Here is a 27,990-nt window from a genome sequence, read left to right as displayed (position 1 = left end):
GTTTATTATAAAATTATGAGAGCGAGTGTGGTGATACAATTCCTAAGCAAAATATTATATGTATGTAATTCTTTAATTACGCACGTAGTTATTAACAGAATTGGTATTTACGTTAAAATTCAAGGAATGAAACTTTCTTGTGTAGGTACGTTAGCATCTACGGATTTAAAATTAAATATTGTGGGTCGCTACTGTCATTTTACGTTCTAACAAATTCCTGTTATTTTCTGGTCCCAAAGCGATCCTCGCTGGGCTCGCTACTTTCACCTTGTAACTTCCATCTTTAGGCTTTTACGTCAACCGATTTAATTTATTCTTAAAAGCACTTTATTCGTAAATGTTTCTTTTGTGAATATTTGTCTTAAAAAGTTATGAGGCCCTAAATGGGTTTTGGCTCAGTTACAAAACATTGTAGCGCTTTGTGGAGTAATAGCAAGATTAATCTTTTGAACGTAAAAGGTACGTTGGCATAATACTTTACTCCTTCGGTACTCCGCCTTCAGATGCCAAAAAAAGAAAGCATTGTTGTATTTGTGTACGATAATAACGTGTGATTAGTCTTTGTCAGACAAATGCTGTTGTCACGTTTTCGACATAACGCGTACGGTTACGACATGTCTTAGGTATAATTATTGAGGCTTACTTTAATTCCCTAGCAGGCAATTTGATGCTCAGACCGATGTATACCTAAGTCGGTTTAAAATTGCCACACGGTGTTGCTTAGGTGTTCACCCTAATTTAACTGACCTTATGTGTCTGCGTTTACTCATGACGGCTGTCTGTATTGTTTGTATCCCAACCCACTCCACAATATCCTCATTTCCAAACCACATTATCCTCATTATGTTAGTCTTTAGTTTGATCAAAATAGTTTTTTACTTTTTTTCCTAGAAGTGAATCTCTCTCGGCTTACGTTCCTATTTTAATGTTAATTTCGTTAGTTAATCCGTTTTATATGATGCAAAATCGTTGGTCAAAAGCCGAACTTATGCGTAATGTAGCAAGGTTCCAGCTTCAAGCAACCTACGCCGGTAACGTTTGGTCAATTCTGACATTGCGCTGTGGCCCATGCCGCTTCTGGTGGCCATGGCTTACCAACAGTATCTGTGTTACAGCGAGCTGCAAAAATACATACCCACTTCATCATCATTCGCTTGCCCTTATCCCATTCATTTGGGGTCGGCGCAGCATGTCTTTTTCTTCCACACCTCTATCTCGCCCGTCATCGCATCATTCACTTGCGTTCGTTTCATATCATCTCTCAAACAGTCCATCCACCTTTTCCTCGGTGTTCCTCTCCCGTTTTTCCCTCCACATTCATTCGTAATACCTTTCTCGTCACATGAAAAGTGCATACCCACTTAATGAATGAAAAAAAGAACGTGGTTATGAACTTTTGCAGCTGGACGTGGGTGTACCTTCACTAAATTCAAATGCACTTAGCCGTAATGTCCAGCGTCGCCCACGGTCCGTTTAGAAAGTCGATGGCTGCGATAGCCGAGGCTTTGTTCTCGCCACAATAGGATCATAGGATATCATTCCGACGGCCGTGCTGGCTTCCGACAGTTATGGCGTATTGTTGATAATACGTTAATTATACAAACAGCTGAGTGGAAGAATATTTCTCGTTGGTCACTTTGACAGCTGGGTTAGATATATTATATTGAATGTTGACTTCATTGACAACCTTTGTAACAACATTATAATACTTCTTGCGTCGAATGATGGTGCCGGTGATACGGCTGACGAGTAGTTGAAGAATTTCTTCGTGTGTTTTTTAACATACATATATATTTCCAAGGGAATTGCGAGCGTCCCCTAGCTCTCGTGACCTATTGATCTTTTTATCAATGTTATTACGTATTCAGTAAATCATGATGCTTAAGGTAGATCATAAAACCAATACCTCTAGCCCAGTACAGTCGCCATCGGATATATCGGAGCGGCCAAGGTGTTCTCAATATCTGAACACGCACTCTAACGCCTTGACAATAGAGGCGTGTTCAGATATTTGTGAGCGCCTTGACCGTTCCGATATATCGTGATGGCGACTGTACCTACCTCAAGAAACATTAATAAATATGCAACAAAACCGGCTTCATTATCACCACGTAATAAGGAAAACATAAATGACTGTCATATTATTCATTTCCTTCCCTCGTCTCGTTTCTTAGCAAGTTGAAGTAGTTCCTTATTTCGACAATCGATTTAAATCGGTTTCCAATAGCATTAAAATTCACACCGAATCGAACAGTCACTTCAATATAATTTAATAGGTATCTTGTTACAAAACAGGTAAACTTTTTTTTAGGGTTCCGTACCCAAAGGGTAAAACGGGACCCTATTACTAAGACTCCGCTGTCCGTCCATCCGTCTGTCACCAGGCTGTATCTCACGAACCGTGATGTATTTCTGTTGCCGCTATAACAACAAATACTAAAAAGTACGGAACCCTCGGTGGGCGAGTCCGACTCGCACTTGTCCGGTTTTATTTATCTTAATCCAAAACAGGCAGGACGACCTTAGACACCTTTCTCAACCACTGGCCGGAGAAGGCATTATGTCGGTAGTCGTGGAAGATAAGTGTCAAGGGGAGAGGCCTTTGCCCAGCAGTGGGACACCACAATAGGCTAATAAAAAAAACCATAACAGAAGGACAACATCGATGAACTATTACGTTCATTACATTACAGCCTCAGAGTAGAATAATCTTAGAATTTTGCTAGTATTGTTCTTTTTACGTTTAAGCATCAAAAGACTTTCATAAATATTATATTGGCACATCTCGGTACGGTTTGTTGTATCAAATGTCCAAGGCTTAAAGCAGAGCTAAGCGCATGAAACCTTGCAAAAGACTGTTCCGATTTTATTATAATAATCGGATTTAACTGTACCATCGGGGCTGCGCAATTCTTTGTCTTGCACTCAAGGAGAATCGAGTTTCATTGTAAACCTAGATTGTTTTGATCCGCTCATATTTCCTTGGGCCGTGTCTGTTTAATATTCTGTTAGAGCGGCGGCTGTTACTTTGTAACATTCAGTTTGATGCATTTTGAAGCGAATTTGACCTAACATTAGTGATTGCCATATTTTTGCTTTCCAGATGTCATAATACTCATAATCATTTCTTAAAGAACGACCACACCACAGTGCCCAAAACTCTTCTTTCGGTGCTTATAGAAAAAACCGGAAGAAAACAAAAAAATGTTTATATTTTGTTCCTAATTGTTCCACATCTCCTTGTGTTTACACACGTATCACGTTTAAATCTTTTGCATTATAAATTTCATTTGGGCTTAATTTGCCTTTTCTCGAGCGAGTGCCTTTGGTATGCCAATTATTTGCCCGAAAGTCTGTGGTGTACACCAAATTAAAATTTGTCTTTAGGCGCTCGGCAGCTTGCCAAGAATGGCAAGGATCTTTATATTTTTCAATTTCTCATTATAACCTGCCGTTGTTCAGTAAGCCCACTAATTTACTGCCAGTTTTGAAAGGCAGTAATGAACCAGAGTTTCAATTCTGTTTAAGTGGTTTTATATATGCAGCCGTGCTTTTACAGGTTGAAGTCACGTTACAGAGACATGCCTCATTGTAATGGCGGCTCTTAGCAAATGAGAACTCGATTTTACGACGCAGTCCGCAATATAGCTTCGCCACGAAAGCCGAAAATATTAAAATCGCCACGTTCGACGGTCCTCTGTTCGCAAGATTCGCCGTTCTTGTTATGATAATGTCCGCCCGTTGAAATTATTATAAACAGCCAAATTGCCTGTTACGGACAAGTTGAAATTACCTCTAGTAATTAATGCTTTGAAACTCTCTACTTCGCAATATTCTGGAATTCTGTTTAAGTTCAAGTTTACAATTCTGAAAACAGTCTGCCTACGGACTATCAAACAGTTTTATTAAAAGGAGGATTATTAAAAATGCTTAATTTTTTATTTCTTTTTGTAGGCAACTCTTTATGTCCTCATCACAATTTTTGTAAAAAACATTGCACGTTTGACAAAAACAAGCATATGTTATCTGTTCATAAAACTGTAAAATATGAGTAACAACGCAAAACGCAAATACAAAAATATGTAAAATATATCAGGCTCGACAAACACAACTGTTGCGTACGTGTCCGTTCACGGTCGATATATATAATATATATCTACATTGCATGTAGGTATCTCAGAACAGAATATAAAAATACTACAGGTACCTATATAAAGTTATGTATGGAAGTGTTCCTACAAACTTTATGTATACCTGTAGGTTCTTTATCTTTATGCTATGCTAATTTGTGCTATTTTTGTACCTGTATAAGTCGGAATATAATATCGAAGCTCAGTAGGTACCTACTTAAATTTCATAGGCAAATATAGTAAGTAGATTTCTGATATTCCAACATAAATAATAACAATAACTTCAGAGAATTCCAGGAATATCATCATTAAGATGGGTTTTGTTTTTTATGATGTCATGCGATCACGATCAGTTAATGTAATATCGAATTTGTCTTAAAATCGTTCGTAATTTTTTTGTTGTTATTTTTACGTTTCTGCTAAATCAAATGTCGATGCTAAAATCGCTAAATCGCTTAAAAATCTCTATACATTCATGAGATCCCAACTTATTCCCAACTGATGACACAAATATTTTTTTTTCAGGGAATGCATGTCATGTACCCGGACCCGACGCACTATCGCAATCAGCCAGCCAGCCAGCCCTCGTACCAGCCGGCCGTGTCGCCGGCCCGCCACCAGCCTAAGAAGCGCCGCGCGCTGAGCCCCGTCTCGCGACACGCGGGTCTCGATAACACTGGCTACAAGGTGAGTCGGCGTGTGGAATTGGATCGTAAGACTTCGGGACCAGTTGTAGTAAGTGTGAAGACTCTGAAGACGTAAATGCTGTATGACGTGTCTGGTGTGGTTCCACCTTAGGGGGCCTAGCCAAGACTACCAATCGTTTGTGCTGTAGTGAACGAAGCACTAACGTCTTTCTGTCGCACTTATATGGAAGAGTGATAGAGAGAAATATATTACCGTTTCGTATAGTGCTTTGATAGACGAAGTGCGCGAGGCTGGCTTGTCTCAAATACTTTATTGTAGAAAAAAAACAAAATTTCGCTCCGCACAAGTTTCTTTATGAAAGTGCAGTAATGAAACATTTCTCGTGCCTATGACAGCGACATTTATGGACCAAACACGGAGGTTACAATAATATCACATTTGCGATTTCATATCAGCTAAAGCATAATAAGTATAATAATATTCTTTATCATCTTTTATTGATAGTTTCAGATGCTAGCATTAACTTACAGAATACTTCGTGTTTTTCGAAGTTAAGTAAAGCTAGTACATTTTGGAGCGAACTGTTTTGGAGCCCGAGGTCCGGTATCCGACATTTTCTCGCCCATGCGGTGAGCCCAGTGGCAATTGGTGATGTAAATTGCAAACCAATCAGTAAATAAATCACCTATTTACCATACAAAACTAATAATTTACGATATCGACTAGTAATTACACTGAATGACTTTAAAATGAACGCCTGTCCTAACGAAGCAAGCATATTTCAAATTAATTAAATTGGACGTCGCGCGAGCGTGTGGTAGGCTGTTACTCCAATTGCGACTAGCACAGTCAAGTCGATCCAGCCAACCAGTGTAAGTGCGCTAATTGATTACTTATTGTTGTTCCGAACCATTTCATAAGTTACCTGGTTCACTTTACTATTCGACTCACTTCCGATTGCTCAGCAATGTAAATACACGAGCTGATGAATATTGAATCTATTTACCACATTACCACTGGCCTGTCGCCTCTCTATGTCGGCTCCTATGACAGGGCGCGGTTCTGAACTCGACGGAGCGTAAAATTTCCATGGAAAATGTTTAGTCCTTGTACTATTTTCTAATGGCGAGTTGACTGGAGTTCAATCCGGAACAGCCCAGACGTGATATTTTTAGGGACAATCCACTAGAATATCTTGAAAATGTTTATCTAAGACAGACGTTTTTAACTGATAGAAAAAGTCTGCGGGGCGACGTCTATTTGTAGATTTACATTTCGTATTTTCTTGTTTATTTGTTGAAATAACGAAGTAATCACCATCGGCCTTATTGTCTAGACTTTGAACTTGTTTTATAGCGGACCAAAATAAACGCAATAATTTTTGGAACACTTAAATGTTACGTGTTATAATGAAATGACACGTTTCGGTAGCGCAATCTAGTCGTGTGTCCATTTTTACCGAGCAGGAGACAATCGATCGTAACCATCAGTAACCCTAGTGTAGTTTTTATTTCGATCCGTGACAACAATGTATAACCAGAGAGAATACAGGTTCTTTCGAGCGTTCGGCTTTGTAACAACAACTATGTTTGTTTATCGATCGAAACTCGATCTATTCGTCGGTTTGTTTTATCGGAGTTTGGTGCCACCTGCGGAAACAGCGAAAACATCTTACAAATAACATCCCAACACGATCTTCCTGTGTTGACGGGAAACGGGTTTATATTTGAAACCTCTACCTCACAGTGCATCAAAACATACTATAAGTCATAAGCGCATTGTAACAAATAAATTACTAGGTGCAGAAAACCAACGGCTGCAGTACTAAGCTTCTGAGTGGAGGCCATTACGTTATCTCTCACTCATGTTTATTTTTTACTTTTCTTTAAAATGAAAAATGCAGAGATCGGATTCTCATGAAGTCGAGTGTTACAGCGCCTGGGAAAGCTGAAAGAAAATAGCCGCTTCTATCCGACCATAGATCAATCATCATCGCCCTGTCTTACATGATTGATCTATGTTCTATGCTGCAGCGTTGCATACAGATAGCCGTTTTAATTTCAAATCTTCCTTCAATCTGCAGCTTTAATGGTTTAAATTGGTATGTTCTATTTTATTTAGTGTAGCTTTTGATAACGAAACTGAAACTCACACGTTCCGAATTGTACAAGTATGTAATGTACTAAACAACTTTGCTCATAGGAAGGCATCAGCTGCAGAACTAATAGTCATCCTGAAGGATTTTTCGTAAAACTGGTCGTGCGCTGCTCTCATCTGTCAGTTCCCAACGTTCATGGCCAGGATAATCGAAAAGATGGAGCGACGAGGGAGTCTATCTTTTTGACCACAAAACAAAGAAGTAATAGAAGTGAAACGCGTCTATAGCGTGTGGCAAGATTAAGCCTTATTGTACTCAGTTTCACCACAGACTATTGTCAGTCGTGTGTCAATTCAGTATGGCGCTTTTGAGATGTCAGATGTGAAAACGATTCCAGGAAAAATTAGAAATAATTACAAATATGCCGTGCTGCTCCATTTTGGAGTGTAAAAACACTAGCCGAACAAAAAATATTAGATATGGAGGCATTTCATATCATCGGTAAGTATTATTTCAATATTTTTACATTTTCGGTTTCCGCAAGGATTTTTGGATTGTTTAGTGCAAAAATCAAATTTATGTAAATGAGATAAGGTTGATATCTACTGAGCGTCAAAGTCATGTACGGGTGCGCTTTTCAGCCACAGTGCGAGGACCATATCAAAAATGTTATCGATGTTGATGTTCGTATAAATACACAGTTCGGTTTGTTTATGTTCATACATGTTCTTAATAATTTATTTTTGTTTTGCCTCTGAATGATCATATCGAAAAAGTCGTCGCTTATGCACATTTTATATTATGTACAAAATATGTTCTTACTTATTTATTGCTATTCAATGGATTATTTGATTTAAAGTTTTTCTTATAGTATTGCATCCATGGATACATATATGTCAATTTTGTATATTAAATACGAGTAGGTAAGGTGTAGACGTGTGCGCCGATTAAAAAATGATCGGCGGCGGCGTTTGCCAAAAAATCGGCGGCGGCGGCGTGTTTTCGGCGTGAAATCGGCGTGACCTTGACTTTCGGTTTTCTTAAGAAAAATCATAAATTTGTTGTTTTTCTTGAAAATTTTATCAATGCAGGTTACTGGTCAGTTAACTACGTATAGTTTGAATATGCTGTGAGTAAAATAGGGTTTTTAAATGTACATATATAGGATAGGTATAATAACTTATTTTCCCTAGTTAAGAGGTTACCTGGTCCCAATGACCTTCGATCCGATCTGGAACTCTCCGTTTTCTCAAGCTTTCCTTGGCTTATCCTATTAACAATGACGTACTTTAACAAAACAGAACTCCACATATCCTAGACATTTGCTAGACTATAGTGGACTGCTATGGCTTATTTTTAATGGTTTTCTTGTCGTACAACCACCAGGCTTACTGAGACGTATCTTCTTTCTCGTTTTCTCATTGCTGAGGCTCGCGACCACATGTAATCTGTCTCCATTTCGTGCGGTCATAAGCCGTATGGACTGCACGGTGCAGACTGCTGCAAGCCGACCTCTTCATAGCGTTCGACCATCTCACACATGCTCCAACTCGAGCACGTTTACCATTCATTCGGCTTAAATCCATGTGTTTCTTCACATCATGCGTTGGATAATATGTCCGAAGAATCTAAGGGCTCACGCATGGCATGTTGGGAAGAGATGAGTGGCGATATAGAGCTCTTTGAGAATGGAGGCGTTTGTTCTTCTAGCTGTCCAAGGTATAAGCAGCACTGGCAGCAGTCTTCGTTCGTTCGTTAACATTTGACGGTGAATACTTAGGATTACTCAGTTACTTTAATTGGTGTGTCAAATAGTTTCTGCAACTGGCTATTCAGTTTCATTTAATTAATAATTGATGTACTTATTTAGTTGGTTTAGTTGATTTAGTTACGCTTCCGGCCTGACCGAGGCACCTGTGAAGCTATATTCTCTGTGCGTCAACTAAAAGAGAAAAGCAGAGTGCAAGGTCGTCAACTGTCTCTCTGCTTTGTTGACCTCGAGAAGGCGTTTGACAGCGTGCCTCGTGAAGCCCTCTGGATAGTTCTGAGCAAGCTTGGATGCACGGAGAAGTTTGTAAGGCTAGTGAGACTCCTACACGACGACATGGAGTGCTGCGTTGCTACTGACGACGAACAATCGGACTTCTTCCCCGTTACGTGCGGGGTGAAGCAAGGTTGCGTCCTAGCACCCACTCTGTTAGCGTTGTATTTTTCGGTCATAGTCCAAGAAGTCTTACTCACATGCTCTGAAGGTGTTCGCGTCCGCTTTCGCACTGACGGCAACATTATCAACCTGGCCAGGTTTAAAGCACGCACAAAAGTCTCATACTCAGTGATCACAGAGATCATGTATGCAGATAACTTGTGCTTTGTGACTGAGTCCCCGGAAGGCATGCAACAGCTCATGTCCAGCTTCGACGAGTCCTGTCGCAGATTTGGGCTCAAGATCAGTGTCAAGAAGACTGAGGTGATGTCGCTGGACGTTGTCAGTCAACAGGCACTGGTCGCTAACGACGTGTCTAAACACGGCGAGGACCAGCTGAAGCAGGTGGACAAGTTCCGTTACCTGGGGAGCACCTTAACATCCATGTGCGACCTTGATGCTTAAATTAACGGCTGCAGCTTTTGGCAAGTTAGACCACAAGGTCCTCAGCTCGCACGATTAAAACTGGCCACTAAGATATCCGTTTATATGGCAGTCGTGCTGCCCAACCTTCTATACTCCGTTGAGACGTGGACCGTTTATCGCCGCCATGTCCGCACGCTGGATCGATTCCACCTCAGATGCCTACGCAAGATACTGAAGATCCGATGGTCTGATCGTGTTCGGAATACCGAAGTGCTGCGTGGAGCAAATGTGGGTGGTATCGAGGTATACCTCATGCGACGTCAGCTTCGGTGGTGCGGTCACGTTTCGCGGATGAACGACCAGCGTGTGGCTAAGCGCATCTTTTATTCCGAGCTTGATGAGGACAAGCGGAAACAGGGCGGCCAATTCCTCAGGTACAAAGATGTGCTTAAGCGGCACATGAAAAAGTGTCGTATAGAACCCTCTCGATGGGAGCAGCAGGCAGCCAAAGCCATACGGACGGAAGGGCGGGCAGCAATAAATGCCAACGTAACTGATTTTGGATCGCGACGGCGCTTAGAGCTGGATGCCAAGCGCGATGAAGTAAACGCCAGACCAGCTGCGGCAATACATTATAATTACTCAAATGGTGTGCTCACATGCCCGCAATGTTCGCGAACTTTTATATTTGTGTGCGATGTATATTTGACAACTGTAACATAAATAATACAAAAATACATTTTGTAATCCAAAAATCAACCTGTAATAGCTAATTAACAACACTCAAGGTCACGCCGATTTCACGCCGATCATTTATCGGCGGCGGCGGCGTGGTCAAAAAGCCCGGCGGCGGCGGCGCGCCGGCGCGGCGCACACGTCTAGTAAGGTGTCAGTTTTAAGCTTTCACATAATTTTACTGCCGGGTATTTGCTGGCCAGTCTAAAGCCCGCTCCACACTCTTGGACAAATCTTAAAGCGGTCTTCACATTCGACCTCAATATTTAGTATTTGACGTATCTCATTGTTCGAATACGGCTGTAAAGTCTCCTCTCGGAGTTGGAAGGTCAGATGACAGTCTCTTTTGTAAAAAAGAGTGCATAAGCCAATTCTTGTGATAAGTTTCCAAGCAGACCCCAGGCTCCGTGCCTGACGCGGGCCGGCTCACGGGCCGTGGGAAATAGCCGGAACAACGCTAGGAAGAAGGAAGATGATGGTTGCGCGACATGTAGTACGTAACTGAGGACGCGGACATCACGCGGGGTGTGCTAAGGAGTAACAGTTTTTATTATATACTGGCTTACAGTTATATGCGTGGTTGGTGGCTTGATTACTTTCAATACGAGCATTTTTTTATTAAAAAGTAACTAGGTACCTAATCGTCGCCAGAAAATATAGTAATAGATATGTATAAAAAACCTGAGTAGTTTACGTGTACACTAATCATTAATAAGCGTTTATCGATATCACACCGAATCATGCACATCCCTATCGCATGTGTCAACCTCATAGTCGAATATTTTATCATATCGCATTCACTCTTGGAAAAGCCATGCAAATGCAAGTGTAAAAGCAATAGAGCATAAATGTCAATTTACAAAAATAAAAATCGTAGTGCAATTTCGACTTATTTTCTTTGCTGTAAAGTTCAAATTATTGAGATGGGCGAGAGCTCATAATCCTTTTCGAAATAAGAAAATATGGCCAATTTTTGTGACAGCGTTTTGGCGACATAGGTTTCCATACTAATCCAGGCACATGCCGTTTCCCGTCAGAGCGCGGCGCGCTCATTCTTTCTTCCGTGTTTTTGACAAAGCTACTACACAATTTATTTAATTACACAAACGGGTCTACCGCGATATAATTTCATTGTTTTTACCATAAATAGTAAAAACAATGAATGTAGTGTTAGTGGTGTTTCATTAACATCTCCGTTGACATTTGCTGGGATGTCAGTCTTTCCCTGATCACAGCTTGTGCAGCTCAGCTGAAACGTCGGAATTTAAGGTAAAAACAATGAAATTATATCGCGGTAGACCCGTTTGTGTATTTGAATATGTGTACAAAACGCGAGAGTTTAAAGTGTTATACTACACTTTTTGACTTATCTGACTGACCATAGAAGCGTGAGTATACATACAGTCTTATATAAAAGTTTAGAACTGTTTTATCGATTAATCCCTTCGTAGACATGAATTTGAAAAACAATCGAATTATTCAGTGGATGGAATTGAATTGCAATTTAAAACACGGCACAGCAAGTTGAAAACGCTGCGTTGCGCTGTTTGTACAATAAAAATTGCAGGTTTAAATTTTAAAGCGGGTCGCAGATTTAATTTTAAAATGGAACGCTTGCGTCGGATACATTATCACCTTTTTGCATGCGACTCATATTGGAATGTATACTTGTGTAGGGATCACTTTTCACTATAATATCGGATACAATAGAGAAGAAGTACGTAAAATATCGTTCTCTATACAAACTGCATTCCTAAAAATATTTTTCTGAAAATATTTTGGCACCTCTTCGATAGGATACGCCACTTGCACAACAGTGAACAGTAGGCACGTCATTCAAAGAGACAGACTGTCATCATGCTGTCACAAAGAAAAATGCGTTCCTCATATTCGTACTGTAGTTATATTGTGCCAGTTTTTCCTTGTTCCGAAAAAAAAACTCGAACTGCTGAATATTTTTTTGACTCCGTTTGCTCCGGTGATTAAATTATCATGTTGCCCCAGAACCACCGAAACACGATACCCTTCGGCCATAAGCGCACGCGATGGTGTCCTGTAGCTATTTAACTCTTCGTTCCAAAATTCGTATGGAACTTAACGATCCTCATTACTCCCGTCAGCATGCATTCGCACATCTGTCGCGGATGGTCTCTTTACCGTTAGCCAGCATCTGGGGCAGCGTCGAAAGTATCCGCCACGACGCCTTGCTTGCTTTACGACGCGCCGAAATCTTGTTACGGTCCTTTATTGTGTTCGGAGCCTACTTTTACCGGAATATCGGAGCTCCTTTCCAAAATTGCGGCGCTGAGTCGTGGCGCTACTGTACGTGACTTTTTTTGTGACTACTTTTATTAGCTTGGTGCATATACAAAAGTTCTCATGATAATTTATAACGTTGAAAAGTAAATTGTAGAAGACCGTCTAACAGGCAATTCAGAGCTATTTTTTGCACGCTCTGATGCTCAGTAAGCAGTTTTTCAGCTTACTCGTACGTAGTACATTTTGACATCGATGCGTACCTATGCATATGCATACACCACATAACGACCTAGTTTCCTACAGGTACACGACAAATAAAGTTAAATTATTCCATGATATCTAGTCGATGTTTCATATCACGCTTAAAACAACGCTCTAATTTTATATTCATGTTTTTCACTTTCCTTCACGTGAACGGCTGGCTGACACGTTACACGAAAAATAACGTGACAAAACGCCACGGCGACTATTTATAGACGAAATTTGCTCCACAACGCGGCTGTTTATTCTATTTTGCAAAGCACAGGCTAGCAATAAACTCAGTCAAACCAATATAACTGTAGACTTGTCTATAACGACTCGGAGAGTGGACTGGGATCGGTTTTGCTGAAAATTGAACTCGCGCAGGTTCGAACGATTGGAATACCACCAAGGGGTTGTGCACAAATCATGCAAGGTGTTTTCGGCTACTTTTTGACCCCCCTCCCCCTTGGTGATATTTGGTGAAGTTTTTGGTTACCCCCCCTCTCCAAATAACCTCACGTGTATTTTTTTGAATGTTTTCAATCCGACCGGTCAAGGCCACGCGTTCCAAAATTTCGTAAAATAGGCTCGCTATTTTGAAGTGCGGAGTGAAGATTTATGTTTAACGAAACCGAGAAAAAGTATCTACTCATGTGGTAGGTATTTTTTCTTAGTTCCGTTCACTGTAGAAAAATACACGTGAGATATCCTTATACCCGTATTTTTCGTGACCCCCCACCCCCCTATCGAACCTCGCGTAATTTGTGCACAAGCCCCAAGCTCCGTCCACGTGCCCACAAGGCAAGCCCCGTGACCCAACAACGTGATGCTACCGAATCCATAATACTGTTCAACCTAAGGGACTTTACTGTTTGATCCTACCTCAGCCTGTATTACCTTTTGGAATACAACCGATATTCAAACGTTGCTGAAGCATTGTTTTGTTTCATGGAAAGATTTGAGACCGCATTCATGAATGAGATTGACTCTAAAGGATGGTATTATTTCATAACATTTTCTTTTAATGCAATCAATGAGGTTTATTACTTGCAAGTACACGATTATTAATTTTATGCCGTGCCTTCGTTGCTAAATGCACTTGACCCCGTTTAATTGCATACAAATGAATATTTATATTTTATTTTGTGCCAATGCGATAATAGTTTCGCATTCTAACAAACAGGATACAAAACGTAGCATATTTATAATGGTCTTGCGAATTAAACCCTTACTGTTAAGGCCGGTGTTTCGCTAAATTAAACGCCTACAAATTACTCGCAAAGCGAAAATTTCGTGAATAACAATGTAATCAACACGTCGTACGTTGGATTTAGTGTTTTATCTCTCCATGATAAAGTGTGTTTTGGTCTGGCGCACGCTGTGACGCAATAGTTTGTTTACACGAGTGGAGTGGCTGCATGTGTGCGGGCCTCTCGACGTTGCCAAGTCGTGCGTTTATTCCTGATATGACCCCAAATTCGCGAATATTTAACACTTTTTTCAGGATTTTTGAATAAATGGCACTGTTTGAATACTTGATGCGATTGTATTAAAGTAATCCGGTCATTATGAATAAATAAGGAATATTTTCAGCTGAGTTCTCTTTCAAAAATGAATATAGAGTGATTGGAAATTCGCCGTATTCCTTGAAAGGGGTTATCCTATGGGTCATTTGCAATGATTTAAGTCCAGTCAACCACGGGTCAAAATTCATTGGTTTTCAAGTTATTTGAGTTTTTAGTTCTTTGTTTAAAAAACCCGCCTTTCGACTAAAAAGTGGTAATTGTGAAAAAACTACTCAAATTTGGAATAAAAAAAAGCATTCATCTAATAGCCAATAAACTACTGATTACGTGAAATAAAAAAAGATTGCCAAAACTTTCCAAAACAAAAGGATTTGAAGTCACAATTTTTTGTAATTTTCCCCTAATTTTGTAACATTTTAAGGCATTACTTTAAAAAAAAGTATGACACTTCGCTTTAAAAAATATAGATATGAGTTCCTTCTTTCTTCAGCTTTCCAAAAAAGTACAAATGTTGACATTTTCTCTTAAACTTTTTACAATAAGGAATACGGCGAATTTCCAATCATCCTGTATAAGTAAAGATAAAGTCGCTAGTGTCAGTAAAGTTTTTAGTCTCATTTTGACCACGAACATTCAAAACGAGATGAAAATAATTACACCGGAGCTCGTCAAATTTGCCTTATTAAAATGGCGCCCGCGACAAGGCGCCCGGACCGCTTTTTGCCAGTAATGAGTACGCCGAATTATCAGTATTATCACACAAAAACGTCGTATAAACTGGTATAACCTACGTTTATAGGACGTTTTGGAACTGTTAAGTTTCGTCATCAGATCTTGTTTGGGATGCGATAACCGCCCGTCCAGCTTGTTCCCTAAATTACCTTAACTTGCTTTCCACCTGTATGTTCGGTATTCGGGCACCAGATTACAATTTAACTTCGAAAGGCAAATAAGATCCCTGAGCAACTATTCTCATTACAGGAACGTCACTATTTTGCAAAACTTTCATGTCAAAACAACATCAGGTTGATTCGCAGCATTGCCTACTGAGTAGGCAATGCTGCGACATTATATAGAGTAGGCCCTACTCAATATGATGTCTCTAATATACCTAAACTAGAAAGTGTTTCAAATTACCAATAACTAACGTACCTTCCCAAGAAGAAACCTTGCTGTTGAAAATCCTGATTTCAGTGCGTTTTTTCAGATTTCATTTTAGTAGATAGATTTGATATTTATAAAATGTCCTACCTAGTAGGTATTTGATTATATCCACTAAAATGAAATTTCTTGAGCAAAATGTATACCTTTGATGTAACGTTGTTTACTCGTTCTTTAGAGAACTGTTGGTCTAACTTAGCAGCTATTTTTTGTCCGGCGATTTCGCCAGAACATTTCGCAACGTGATCAATTTTCAAAGTCACGTTTGTTTCATTGTTGCGACGTTGCCACTCGTCCGAAATTTCTTACGCTGTGCTGATTTCGCGGACCGTTGCTCAATCGCGAAAAAACTCGCTGCGAGCCGCTTAAAAACGCTGGAAAAACGCTCCCGGATGTCGCGTCTGACGCTTGTAATTTTCTCGCGACATTTCGTAGTCTTCCTGCTCTGATTAAGTTGGATCCAAGGTGTTTCCTGCGGCCGCCATATTGCTGTTATAATAATTGTATCCCCATGTTGCTTGCGCGTTTTTTCCTTTGACGGGCTGCGTCCGGGCTGCGGTTCTTTAACACCGTCAAAGGATGTGGCCTTAGAAACATCTGCTAAATGCTTTTGAAAGGTAATGGGTACTTTTGTATTCATTTTCTGTAAACGTAGATTGCCGAACACAGCTTTGTTTTTAGGACTTGTGAAAAACCTTCATGTTTTCGCGGTTGCATCTCCAGTTTAGCGAGAGATCACAAAACCACTTACCAAACTGAAACAATCTTGGCAACACGTTTAACAGTCCCATCTCTGTTAGCTTTGCATCGTTTGTGCAATGATTTCGTGATGTCGTGTGATGGGCGAATTGGCACCGGCGGACCATACAGGTCAGTAACCCGGCGTCCCGCGCCCCTCCCTTACGTAAGCGCTTGGCACATTGAATGCGACATTGCCAAAGCCCAAACGTTCGTGCCTGGTATCTCTCCTTATCACTTCACTCATGCCGAGGACTTTATCATTGTTTAAAGTTACATCATCTCCATTTTGGCATCGAACGATACTGAATATACTGTTTACCAAAAATTTTATTACGGGAAGCCTCTAAAGTCGATAAAATATTAGCAGTTAGCTTTAGCCTTGTCGATAAATTAGAACGCTGCCCTAACAAACTTCTCTTCATGAAACGTCAAAACGATTTCTACCAACTATAAAGTTAGGAAGAAACCTACTTTAAAAAGCATTAAAAGCTCAAGTAGGTAAAGTTGCTCTTTATTTAAATTTTCGCATATTTTTCAAGTTTCAAGTTTTTTATTGTATGTAAGAATCAGGTTACATTGCAGGTGGAATATACAATTACATATTTAGTTACACCGAAACTTTACCTTTTCATGTCTACATACATTTACAGTATACATATTTAGTTATAATTAGGAACACTCATGATACATTTAAATAATCATTTATGCAGTAAAAACATTTTTCTATTCATTGACGACCGGTCTGGTCTAGTGGATAGTGACCCTGTCTGCTAAGCCGATGGTCCTGGGTTCGAATCCCAGTACGGGCATTTATTTGTGTGATGAACACTAATATTTGTTCCTGAGTCATGGTTGTTTTCTATGTATATAAGTATGTATTTATCTATACAAGTATGTATATCGTCGCCTAGTACCCATAGTACAAGCTTTGCTTAGTTTGGGGCTAGGTTTGATCTGTGTAAGATGTCCCCTAATATTTATTATTATTATTATTTGTCTGTCTTTCCATATCTCGGGACCATGGGGTCCCGGACCTTTGGGAGGCGTGCGTGGGGCCGAAGCCAACAGCGCAGAGGCCCTTTAAGACAAATTAATCTAAAGGCAAGGGATACACGTGGCGGATACCATCCCCGAACGCACAATATGATACATCCGGAGATGGTCCCCGCCAGGTGCAAAGACTATTGCAGTGCAGCACTTTTGTGCTGCGATGGGAACTAAGGTCATAGGCTATAGATTTGAATGTTGGATGGACTGGATATCGGGCTATGGGAGGAGACTAGCGGACACCTGCCGTGACAATCAGTCTCAAAATTGTATGAGACAGGTGGTGACTTGCCAACTCATAGAGTGGGCCCCGCAATGGCCGCACGCACAGTGCGACAACAGGGCAACACTTTGGAGTGGCTGTAAGGTTGTCGAGAGGTGAGTCTGCGGTAGCCAGATCCCGGTAATCCGTTCAGCAGGCCGCCGGCGTTATGACATTTTACACTTCCAACCTGGAGCATAGGTCCCGCTCTTGCGACTCCACTCTGGCCGGCCAGTCAAGGCAAGCACAGAGGCGAGGGCCAGATGAAAGTGCCCTCTGGAATAGGGGTCCGCGGTGTCGCCACTCACCGTCAGCTCGCCACAAGCTGCCCCCGCGGGGTTATTATTATTATTATTATTAGCCACGTTTTTATATTTGTTTTGAAATGCTCAAGATCCATGTCTTTAAAACGATCAGGTAATTTGTTGTAAATTGTGATACACATAATATACGCATTTTTAGCCGTGAGCGACAAGTTAACATGTGGCCTAGGTAACCTGTGTCTGTATTTAGGTCTTACTACACGAGGACCCAATGATATATTTTCTGTGTACAAATATTTATATTTGTGATCAAAAACTGAAACTTCATAGATGTGTCTATAACACAGGGGAAAGTAAGAATATTATTTTGTATAAAATATGGACGGCATGACTCATTGTCAGTAGGACTAATCGAAAAAATGGCTCTAATACAGCGTTTTTGAACAATAAAGACATTATGTTTGTCTGTGCAGTTTCCCCAGATTACTACGCCATATCTTAAAATAGAATTTACATATCCATTATATGCTATTAACGCTGCTGGAATAGAAACAGTTTGACTCACCGTTCTTAGGGCAAAAACGAAGCTATTTACCTTGGAACATAGTTTATCTATGTTCCCTCCAGTTGAATTGATTATCAATAAGAATACCTAGAAATCGTGCATGTTGTACTTCTTTTATAGATATATTGTCATATTGTATGTTTAACTGTTGTGAGTTGCCTTTGTGTGTATGAAATTGAATGTAATTAGTTTTCTCCAGATTTATTTTCAAATTATTTCTATCTAACCTTTTAATTGTAAGAGCAAGCGTTCTGTAAAGGTCATCATTATAAGTTAAAAGATCTGTACATTTCACAATTATTGATGTGTCATCTGCAAATAATAAACTATTATGTGGAAGGCTTTTGGGCATATCATTTATATAAATAATGAATAGCAGGGAACCCAGAATACTGCCTTGAGGTACTCCATAATGATTATTGACGAAAGTTGATCTATAACTATTTAGAGACTTAGTTACTGGACAGTATCTTATGGTCTCTACACATTGGGTTCTATCACTTATATACATTTTTAACCATTCAAGAGCAGGACCACGTATACCATATTTGTTTAACTTTACCAATAATCGCTTATGACATACAAAATCGAAAGCTTTACTCTGGTTTTCGTGATTGCCTTAATTTATATATTAAAAAACTCCTATGGTCTCGTGCGTGTGTGTGTTGCATGTCTGTATTGTTTTTAAAGTAAATTCCAAGATATAATAACAATTTATCGTTCCTATCACCAATAAATTAATCATACCGCGATAATGGCACTTTAATTATTATGCTATATACTGTGCATTTCATAAGTCTCGCCTAATAATAACCATCTGGCGCGCAATCTATGTCGTGCAACGCTCAAACTGACAGACATGACATTTTGGATGCGTTATGAAACCATTGTGATTTATCTTCTATTGTTGGATTTTGAGCCTATTGCGATATTTGCGGCTAACGCCATCTCCACAGCAATTCAAGAGAATTGCTGTTATAAAGTATTTTCAACAACTTGACTGTAGCCTGACACGGCGTATTGTCAGTGTAAGGAGTCAATTGTAATCATGTACTCGGCGACATGGATCTGCTTGAAGACAAAACAATCCATTGTGCCGCTGTCTTCATCCGCGGTCGCCATCTTAAAGAACCTTTTTGGCCCAGCGCATTTAGTTTTACATGTGCTCTTCCAAAAAAACAAAAGAGTGTCACGAATAAATGGTGCTATCTATGTGACGTCAGAACCTCTAATCAATCTGCGGCCTTTCCTTTAAACACTTATGAGGCTGAACTGAAACTGAAGATGGCTCGATATTTTTACCGAGCTGTCAACATTTTCATATGCTTTCTGCGCCATCTCTGGTGACGGTAACAGCTGTCGACATTCACAAAATTATGGCTACCGTTTTGTAGTGCCTAGACCGTTAAATTACCTACCTCTTATTTATCTAAAAAAGGCTACCCAGCAAACGAATTTGAGGTGCTTATTTTATACATTTCCGTACATAAGTCTAAACTAAATAAATTACCTGTCTTTTAATTTATTACACATATGAGTATGACACATGTCTCTTAAACTGCGTGTCTGCCGAGTAGAACGTAGAATAACTCTTAAGTTTTATAGAGGTGTTTGTGTGACACAAATCGCTCAGTACTCTAATTCCAATAGTATTAAATGGCTTCCGATTGTCGGCGAGCATTATGGCAATCCAGTATGGCAGTCCAGCGGAATTTGAAATAACAGGGCCTGAGTTTTTTGCTGAAGTCTTGGCTAGGACAGGATTACTAAATTGGCGATAAAACTGTTATTATAATATTTATTAGGTTAAGCTTTAATCAATCTCACTAGAGCACAAACGGATTTACAAATGTTCATGAGGCTACAATCCTGTCAATCGCTTTATAGCCCCATATTAGGGCTGATTTAGACGGAGCGCGAACTCGCATGCGATTTTAGTTACATTGCGGACTGTTAGTTACGTCCAATTCAACCTACCGATTAAAACCCGCAATGTAATGAAACTCGCATGCGAGTTGTCGCACCGTCTAAATGAGCCCTTAATGTTTAACCAACCTTTGGTTCCGAACCAGCTGCTGTGGATGCCACCGGGATAAACGCTAACCCCTTATTCATAAGCGCGCTAAAGCCTCAATAACCGTTTGACAATTGTTTTATGAATGGTATCAGTCGATCACGTTTGTTTTGAGAATGAAATGTCTGTATCTGTCATTTCGACTTATGTATTTATAAGAAAGGGATAAAACATAATTTAACTCTATCAGGCCCGTAAAGTTTTATGAATAAGTAAGATGATAGAGAAAGCCAAGATGCTGGTGTGCCTGAGCCAATCGCTTGCGCTCGGTGAGTGGCAATACAGGGCGAAACGTGAGTGTTCTCTCTTGGCAACAGCACCGTTAACTTTCCTCGCGTTTAGCCAAAACGTGCAAAAAGCACCGCTCTGACACGGCCGATTACTCTATGTCACAAACTTTCACCTCTCTAGGCACATCCAAAGTGAGCAAAACTGTTCAACTTGTCAAACGCTGCGCCACATTACGTTGCATTTGTTCTGGTTAGAATGGAAACAGCGTGACTTAAGAGTGTTGTGGCGTAACTACATTGATCGAGTCTCCTAATCCGGTTGACTTGTATTATACAATTGATTTTAATCCGTATCAGAGACTAGTAAACTCGAGTATTTACTAGACGTGAAGACTCTGAGGGAGAAGCGATTTAACAACCACATGTAATTCTATATTAAATGAGTAAAACTTATTTACCTTCGATTATGACTATTGAATTAACAGCCGGGTTAAAGGCTAGCTTATTAAATGCGTCTTATATTAGTATAATGAAAGAAGACGCATTTATTTGCCCATTTGATGCTCAGTGACTTGAATATTTGGGACTGTTGATGAAGTGTCATATTTTGAACGACATCACAGCTTCATTGATGTTATTGTTTTACTTTAATAGTTTTTACAAATGGTTGCTAAGGTGCACGAGCAAAAAGTGCACGTTTCTAGTCCAACAGTATTGAGAGTGGTTTCTCAAGGTGCCGCGGCTCCGTTTCCAACGATGTCGGCCGTGTCGCTGCAACCGTGTCGCCGGCCCCGTGCCCTAGCTGCAGGCACTATGTACACCTGATTAACTCTAACATATGTACGATATCGTAACATACTAACTATTGATAATTACAGGTAGAATCACATGTAGTACGTTTCAAAACGCTGTTTGTGTTAAAAATGCAAGCCTCAGCGCTGAGGAATCCTTAGAAAACCATTGGACAGACATAAGTTCCATTTATCCCGATAGCGCCAGTCGCTGTTTTGGAGTCCTAAGAACTTGAAAGGAGGTTTTCAAAATTGTATCATCAACTTTGCACAATCTTCATCATCTTATTCTGTGATCGGAATAGATCAGATAGTATGTCAATCCTGGCAATGTGAAGTCATCATTTAATACGACCTGAAGAAGGCGACATAAAAAATTATTTCCGATTTCCCTCGTAATTTACACAAATACTAACGGCATGCCAATCAAGGCTAGGTATTTCTCTCTAAGACCTTGGTTTTTACTTTATCAAAAAGCTAGCGTACGAAATTAGCCCTCATAACCCTCATTATAATCTCGTTAGCTTTGTTCCTGATGCGAAAAATCTCAAGTAAAGTTGTTGTAAACACGCTCTTTTCTCATTATAATAAAGTCTTATTTTGAATGCAAATTTAGGTTATTACGAGCGACAACACTGGGAGTATTGTCGCCAATACTGGGAGAAGCTAGAAAATGATGTAAAACTATGTCTCAAGCGTTTGAAGGACTTATCATTAGCATTTCCTGCTGTCGGTGTAAATATAATAGCCGGCTGTTTCTAACACATACTTTTGGTTTTATAAACACACCTCCTGTTATGTATAAGATTTCCATGATTTAAAAGAAACATCTCTTTATTTTCACGAGTTATTTCGGTATTCATAAATCAAATGTTTATTAAGATATTGGTATAATACAGGCATAAAATCCCGGATTCGAGGTTTGTTTATACAATCAGTTTCGTTTTGGCGCTGGCTCCAAACAATTCCACCATAGATCTTTATCAACATCCACGAAATAGTGGTGAAGCTAAATCTAGCGCTAACCATAGTTAATTTAGGACCTACGGTGGAAGACTGGAAGTGGCTGGTATAATGTCGGGTTTGACATTCTTATTTGACTTTTATAGCGCTATTCCTACATGAAGTTACCAAGGCCTAGTTTTCCCGCTGGGTTCGAAAATGGCAGCTATTTTTGCAATAACTAGGTGTACCAATCCTTATTTCGAGCCTAGCATAGGTATGTGAGCGTAGCATAATACTGGGACAACGCTAATATGATTCAAACTTCTTCTAATAATAAGTAATAACTGACGTTTTCAGCACTTTACCTGTAACACAGTTGCAGTGGCAGTTGCTAACAATTATTGTGAATACATTAATCATTGAGAAAAAGTTGTTATTATTCAGTTTCACGTGCTTATAATGTTCATTTTCTTTTAGTTATAAGCAAAGTTATATACTCTGACGCTTCAGGACTCGTGCTAACTTCACAGGGAGAGTTTCTAGTTTCACCACCGTCTCAGCCTTATCTTAATTAACTTTGTTATGACGCAAGGATACTTGCCTGTTTTTTTTCTTAGTAAATGGTATGGTAGCATAAAACACACAAGTCTAAAAAAAGATAGAAAGAAAAATTAAGTTCGGTCGATGCCAAAAAAGGTAAACTAATTAATTAATTCTATCCATTACATAACTGATCAAATCAACACTTCTTCACTAATTGACGTAAATTGCTTAAGATAGTTGGGTAACTCACCGTTAATTAATTCACGATCGGAAAATCGGATAAAACAAATGATAAAAACTACCAGTAATTAAAGGAATCGGGTCGAATCCGATTGAATTGAAATGTTTTTGATACTGGTACATTTCCATCGGCCCAAGGTGGCTAAAGTAGGCAATTCGTGAGGTCAATCACGTACTGTGTTATTTGTTACCTACTCCACTTCAAGCAACCAGACCAGTGTAAATCGAATACTCGATTGTAAGTTGTTATATGGTATCTAGAGACCAGGTTATTTAGGATAGCTAGGGCGTGATCGTGATTTGTGAGCAAGGTGTGAGCGCAGACTTGCTAATGTACCCGTGAATATTCGCTATCGAAGTTTTCATACTGTTGGAAATTGAACTGAAACGCCACAATTTTTAAATGCGTTTAGGATTAATATTTTAGCATGTAACCTGAAATAGACGTCATACATCTACTGAAGAAGTAATATAGTGACTATTTGACTAAGTCTCATTCATAAAACTTCACAAGTCTCAATTAGTTAAACACTCAAAATCCATGTACATCTCAGAATGGAAATTATATTATGACCTTCTTGAACGCTTTAATAAATTACCTAGTCATAGTTTGAGCACAAGTAGATCAAGATCAATATATCTATGTAGCTAATTGTATATGATGCTATATATCTACCTGCCAGTGACAGCGTAGTACAGATATATTTTTTATTATTAGTTTATAAAGTTCTAATATTCTTGTAAACCAAATAATAGATACAAGGTTCGCCACATCTAGTTTTTGGTCGGCCTTGTTTTAGGCTGCGTGAATCACGTTGTGGTTTGTCGACACTTATCGCCTTAGATATAGCGCTTAATCCCATTACTAAAGGACCATAAACACGACCATAAAACACCTTATAAATGTATAATACGTCTTAGAAGTTACAAACAATCGGTTGTTATCTACGCGACGAATAGGCAAGCATTCGCCTCCTAGGGAGCAACGCACTCGCTCAATGCAGTCGCGATGGCCTCGGCCGCACGCGTCATACGTTCTGTGTCATGTCTACGAGACCTTATTAGAAAACTAATAGTATAGGGGTTTGCTGAGAAATGGATGTTTATGTGTACAGCGATCTTAAAGACGTGTCTCTGTCTTTTCAGGTTTATATTGACGTTAGATCCACCACGGGCAATCACAATTCGTCCTTGTTTAGCGACGCTTTGACAGCGAGCGTAATATTGGGTGCTGAATTTACACTTTAATTTACCTCTAATTATTGAAAGTAGGTGTATGATGTATAGTAATTAAAAACATTTGGGGATTGTGTCAGCGCGAAGTACTTTTCACTTTATTTCCGTGAAATATTGAAAATGTATAAGTAACCACATACCATGTATACCTAACGTTTTCCCTATAGGCCTTATTGCTAAATAACGCAGTCTTAATTATGTTTTGAGTATTATTTTCAAAACGTAATTTATTTTATAATTCAACAGGGCTTCGATAGCTTGAATTGCCAAGTAATCAAACTCTTTGAAATGCTAAACTGGCGCCGCATCGTAAATTTGTATATACATCAAAACACACCTACGCAACTATCGTCTAATTTACTAAAGCTTTCTCCAAACTAATAAACGTGACAACCATGCGTTTAACTACAGTTACATATAGGGTTGCCAGATCGAAAGGCGCTTTTATCGGGAAATAATATCAATTTTTCGGGATTTTGGGACTTAAGTCGGGGAAAAAAAAAACATTAAATTAAAGTAATTGTATTAAAAACAACGATATTTTACATTATTGGCACTACGTCAGCTGCTCTGCCCATAGAGCCCTTCCCCGGGACTCAAACTATCTCTATAGGTACCAAATTTCAACTAAATCGGTTCAGCGGCTTAAGCGTGAAGAGGTAACAGACAGACAGACACACTTTCGCCTTTATAATATTAGTATGGATAACGTGAAGCTGTTTTTCGGGACAATTTTCACTTTGTCGGGAATCGGGAACACATGCTAAAAATCGGGAGAATCCCGCCAAATCCCGACCATCTGGCAACCCTAGTTACATACGTAAGTACGTATTAACATTACAGGCCTCAACACAATAGATATGGCCCGCGTACCCGCAGCATACATCAGCTTGTCTATTCACAAGGCATTTTGTTGTCAAGTTACCTAGTATGACTTGACTTCAACATTAGTGTCAACTTCGTGTAATTAAATATTAGATTTATACTGGCTGGTTGGCTTGCAGTGGTTGCCCTATCGTGAACAAGAGCCCAGGACAAACGGTTCCATATAATGCTATCTATATGCCAAGAGACGAGCGACACACTTCGATACAATGCTCTGATGGCTGTCAGTGGAAAATATCGCAGAACAAAAGATAACGAGTAGATATGCCAAGGCGGCAGTAAAAACATTCATGTGAAAACAATTTTCACGTCACGCGAGTTTACAGTTTTATGAATGTTATGGAATTCATATTTATTATCAAGCCTGGGATGTCGATCGTTAAATATTTCATATAGCTATTGATGCTTAAAGATGTGTATAAATTTAATATGTACTCGTATATTGAACACGGACAATAAGTTTCTCAAACCGAACAGCATTAAGAACGCGAAATAACTCAAATAACAAACTTTAGGGCTGCGAAAATTTTGCTTCAATAGGCGGATGTCATTCATTGGTAAATACTTGGGATTGTCAATTGTCATGTTCAAAGTTATGAATATAAGGAATTAAGCAATATTGCAAAATATACGCAAGTGTAGCCCAATACATTATTATAGCATCGCTCACAAAATAGCGACGAATAATTTTCCGGAAATCCTTCAAATAAGTTCTAACAAACATTTGTTGCGGGTCACACCATCAGGTGACACAGGTTTCTTGTGGCAAATTAACTTTCAATTCTTATAACTACATACTTATTACCAAATACGATAGTAAAAAATCACACTTATATCAATCGAATTACCAATACAGTCAGGGCTAGTAACTTCATAATATGGAAGTACAAATCTAATCGTTGTTAAAGTAACGTCTAGTTGGGCAGATAACACAATAGCGGTCGGGCAAGTGTCGATGACACTGTCACCGTGTTGCTTGCTTAGAAACTATGTACCTCTCACCGGTGAGAATGGAGATTGATGGCTGCTGCGGAACAGTCAAGCTACGAATTGAATAACTTTCTAGGTAAGTAGAATGGTACCGGAAATATATCCTTTAAAATTTTTGCTACTTATTGTTATTTGAGATAAAAGATTATCGAGATTACTTTGATTGCAGACATTGATTTGATTCCTCTGGAATTCTTCATCAGAAGCCCCGCGTCTTAAGGGTGCAGTCAAAAAAGCTCTAATATGTTTAGGAGTAAGTAGAAATTAATTTCAGATTTTATTTGTGACTGCAAAAGGGTCCGATGAACTCCGATGCAAACCTCAATATGTGAAACTGCACACTACGCCATATACGAGACTATGCTGCTCACGTTCATCTTTCAAAATATTTATACATTTCCGCGCCTTATTCCAAAGATATAAGGTTGCAAATGTCTTTGACGTCGACCCTACAATGGACTCGTTATAGATAGCATCGAGTCGATGGCACTGCGGGATACTACACACATGTCAGTACACAGCGGGAAACGTTCGATAGAACGTTCGTGGCTGATTCATAGCTTAAGACTGAGAACTTTGATTTAGAATTTAGAAACATACTAGCGACCTGCATGCTAGATACACATAGAGGGACCCTATAAATGGGTTTTTTCATCACCTTCCCTCAATTTTTTCCACAATTTTACGGATTCCTAAAGAAAACTTTCACAAAGTTGATGGAAAGGTTTTATATAGTTGTGCTCGCAATTTTCAGTACGCTGCTAATTGTAGCACACATTCAATTAAGTAATAGCTCAACTCCCTACCTGCAATTTTCCAGATTGTCGTAGATTATGCAAGGCTATTTACCTATTTAGGCGTGCATTTGCAAATCCCATGTTCCCTTTAAAAGAAATGTCGCGTGCTGGCCGCATATAGCGCAAACCTATGGGAATTCTCATCCAACTGCCCATTATTATGCATTGGATGAACTTTACTAAGGTAATTCGTTCGAACATCGCCTATGTTCGCCTATAGACTATTCAAACGGTAGCATCACGTCTATCAAAGACATATGTAACTTCGTATAAGATGAATAAAGTCTAAGGAAAAAACGTGCCTCGGAAATGAAGAAAAAGTCATTCTCGGATAGATGGCACACACACCTTTGGCCTATACTCGGCTAGATGGCGTGACGACACCGTTTCATATTTAACAATTTTAACACATAGATATCAGTGAATGAACATGGGTTAAAATGATATAAAAATAATAAAATCATTTATCTATATAGACATGCATACATACACATGCATGCATACATATACATGGGTTAAAATGATATAAAAATAATAAAATCATTTATCCATATTTATCTATATACATTTATTTGATAATTTTATACGTTTTCATTTTGAGTTTTAGTCGTGTGTCGATAGATGGCAGTAAATTTACTGTGACTACACAATTTACTATGACAGGACCCCTCTATACTTTCTATTCTCTTTGCGTCTATTATCTAAACTTTTACCGTAACGCTGATAGTATGCAACGAACACTTCGAAATTGCAACTAGAAAGTGCTTGGTTATCTTATTTTATATACGGAACGATTTACCAAAGCAACCATTTGCCCATAACAAAGTGTATCTGTTATATTGCTTGCAGACAAAAGATATATTGGCATGGGAAAGTAATAACTAATAAGTATGTACGCAGAATAGTTGATGGAAACCGTGATCCAGTTTCACAAAAATGAACAGATGAATTTAAATTTTAAGCTTCCCAGCCCGAAATGGTTCTGTACGGCTACCACCAGTTTTGACATTGA

The 27,990-nt window shown here is 39.3% G+C and overlaps 2 protein-coding genes across 2 annotated transcripts in view; both read left to right on the top strand.

Moving 5' to 3' along the window:
* LOC134795157 (uncharacterized) overlaps window positions 1–27,990 on the top strand; it is a 142,579-nt gene that overhangs the window by 5,689 nt on the left and 108,900 nt on the right. The window contains exon 2 of the mRNA XM_063766987.1: window positions 4,656–4,817. Coding sequence (XP_063623057.1) covers window positions 4,659–4,817 — 159 coding nt within the window. The 5' untranslated portion in view covers window positions 4,656–4,658. The remainder of the gene's footprint in view (window positions 1–4,655; window positions 4,818–27,990) is intronic.
* LOC134794933 (uncharacterized) overlaps window positions 1–27,990 on the top strand; it is a 178,303-nt gene that overhangs the window by 46,986 nt on the left and 103,327 nt on the right. The gene's annotated exons all lie outside the window — the stretch shown is intronic.

This window comes from Cydia splendana, chromosome 11 (genome assembly GCF_910591565.1).
Source record: "Cydia splendana chromosome 11, ilCydSple1.2, whole genome shotgun sequence".
NCBI lineage: Eukaryota > Metazoa > Arthropoda > Insecta > Lepidoptera > Tortricidae > Cydia > Cydia splendana.
This window is presented reverse-complemented; position numbering and strand designations above follow the sequence as displayed.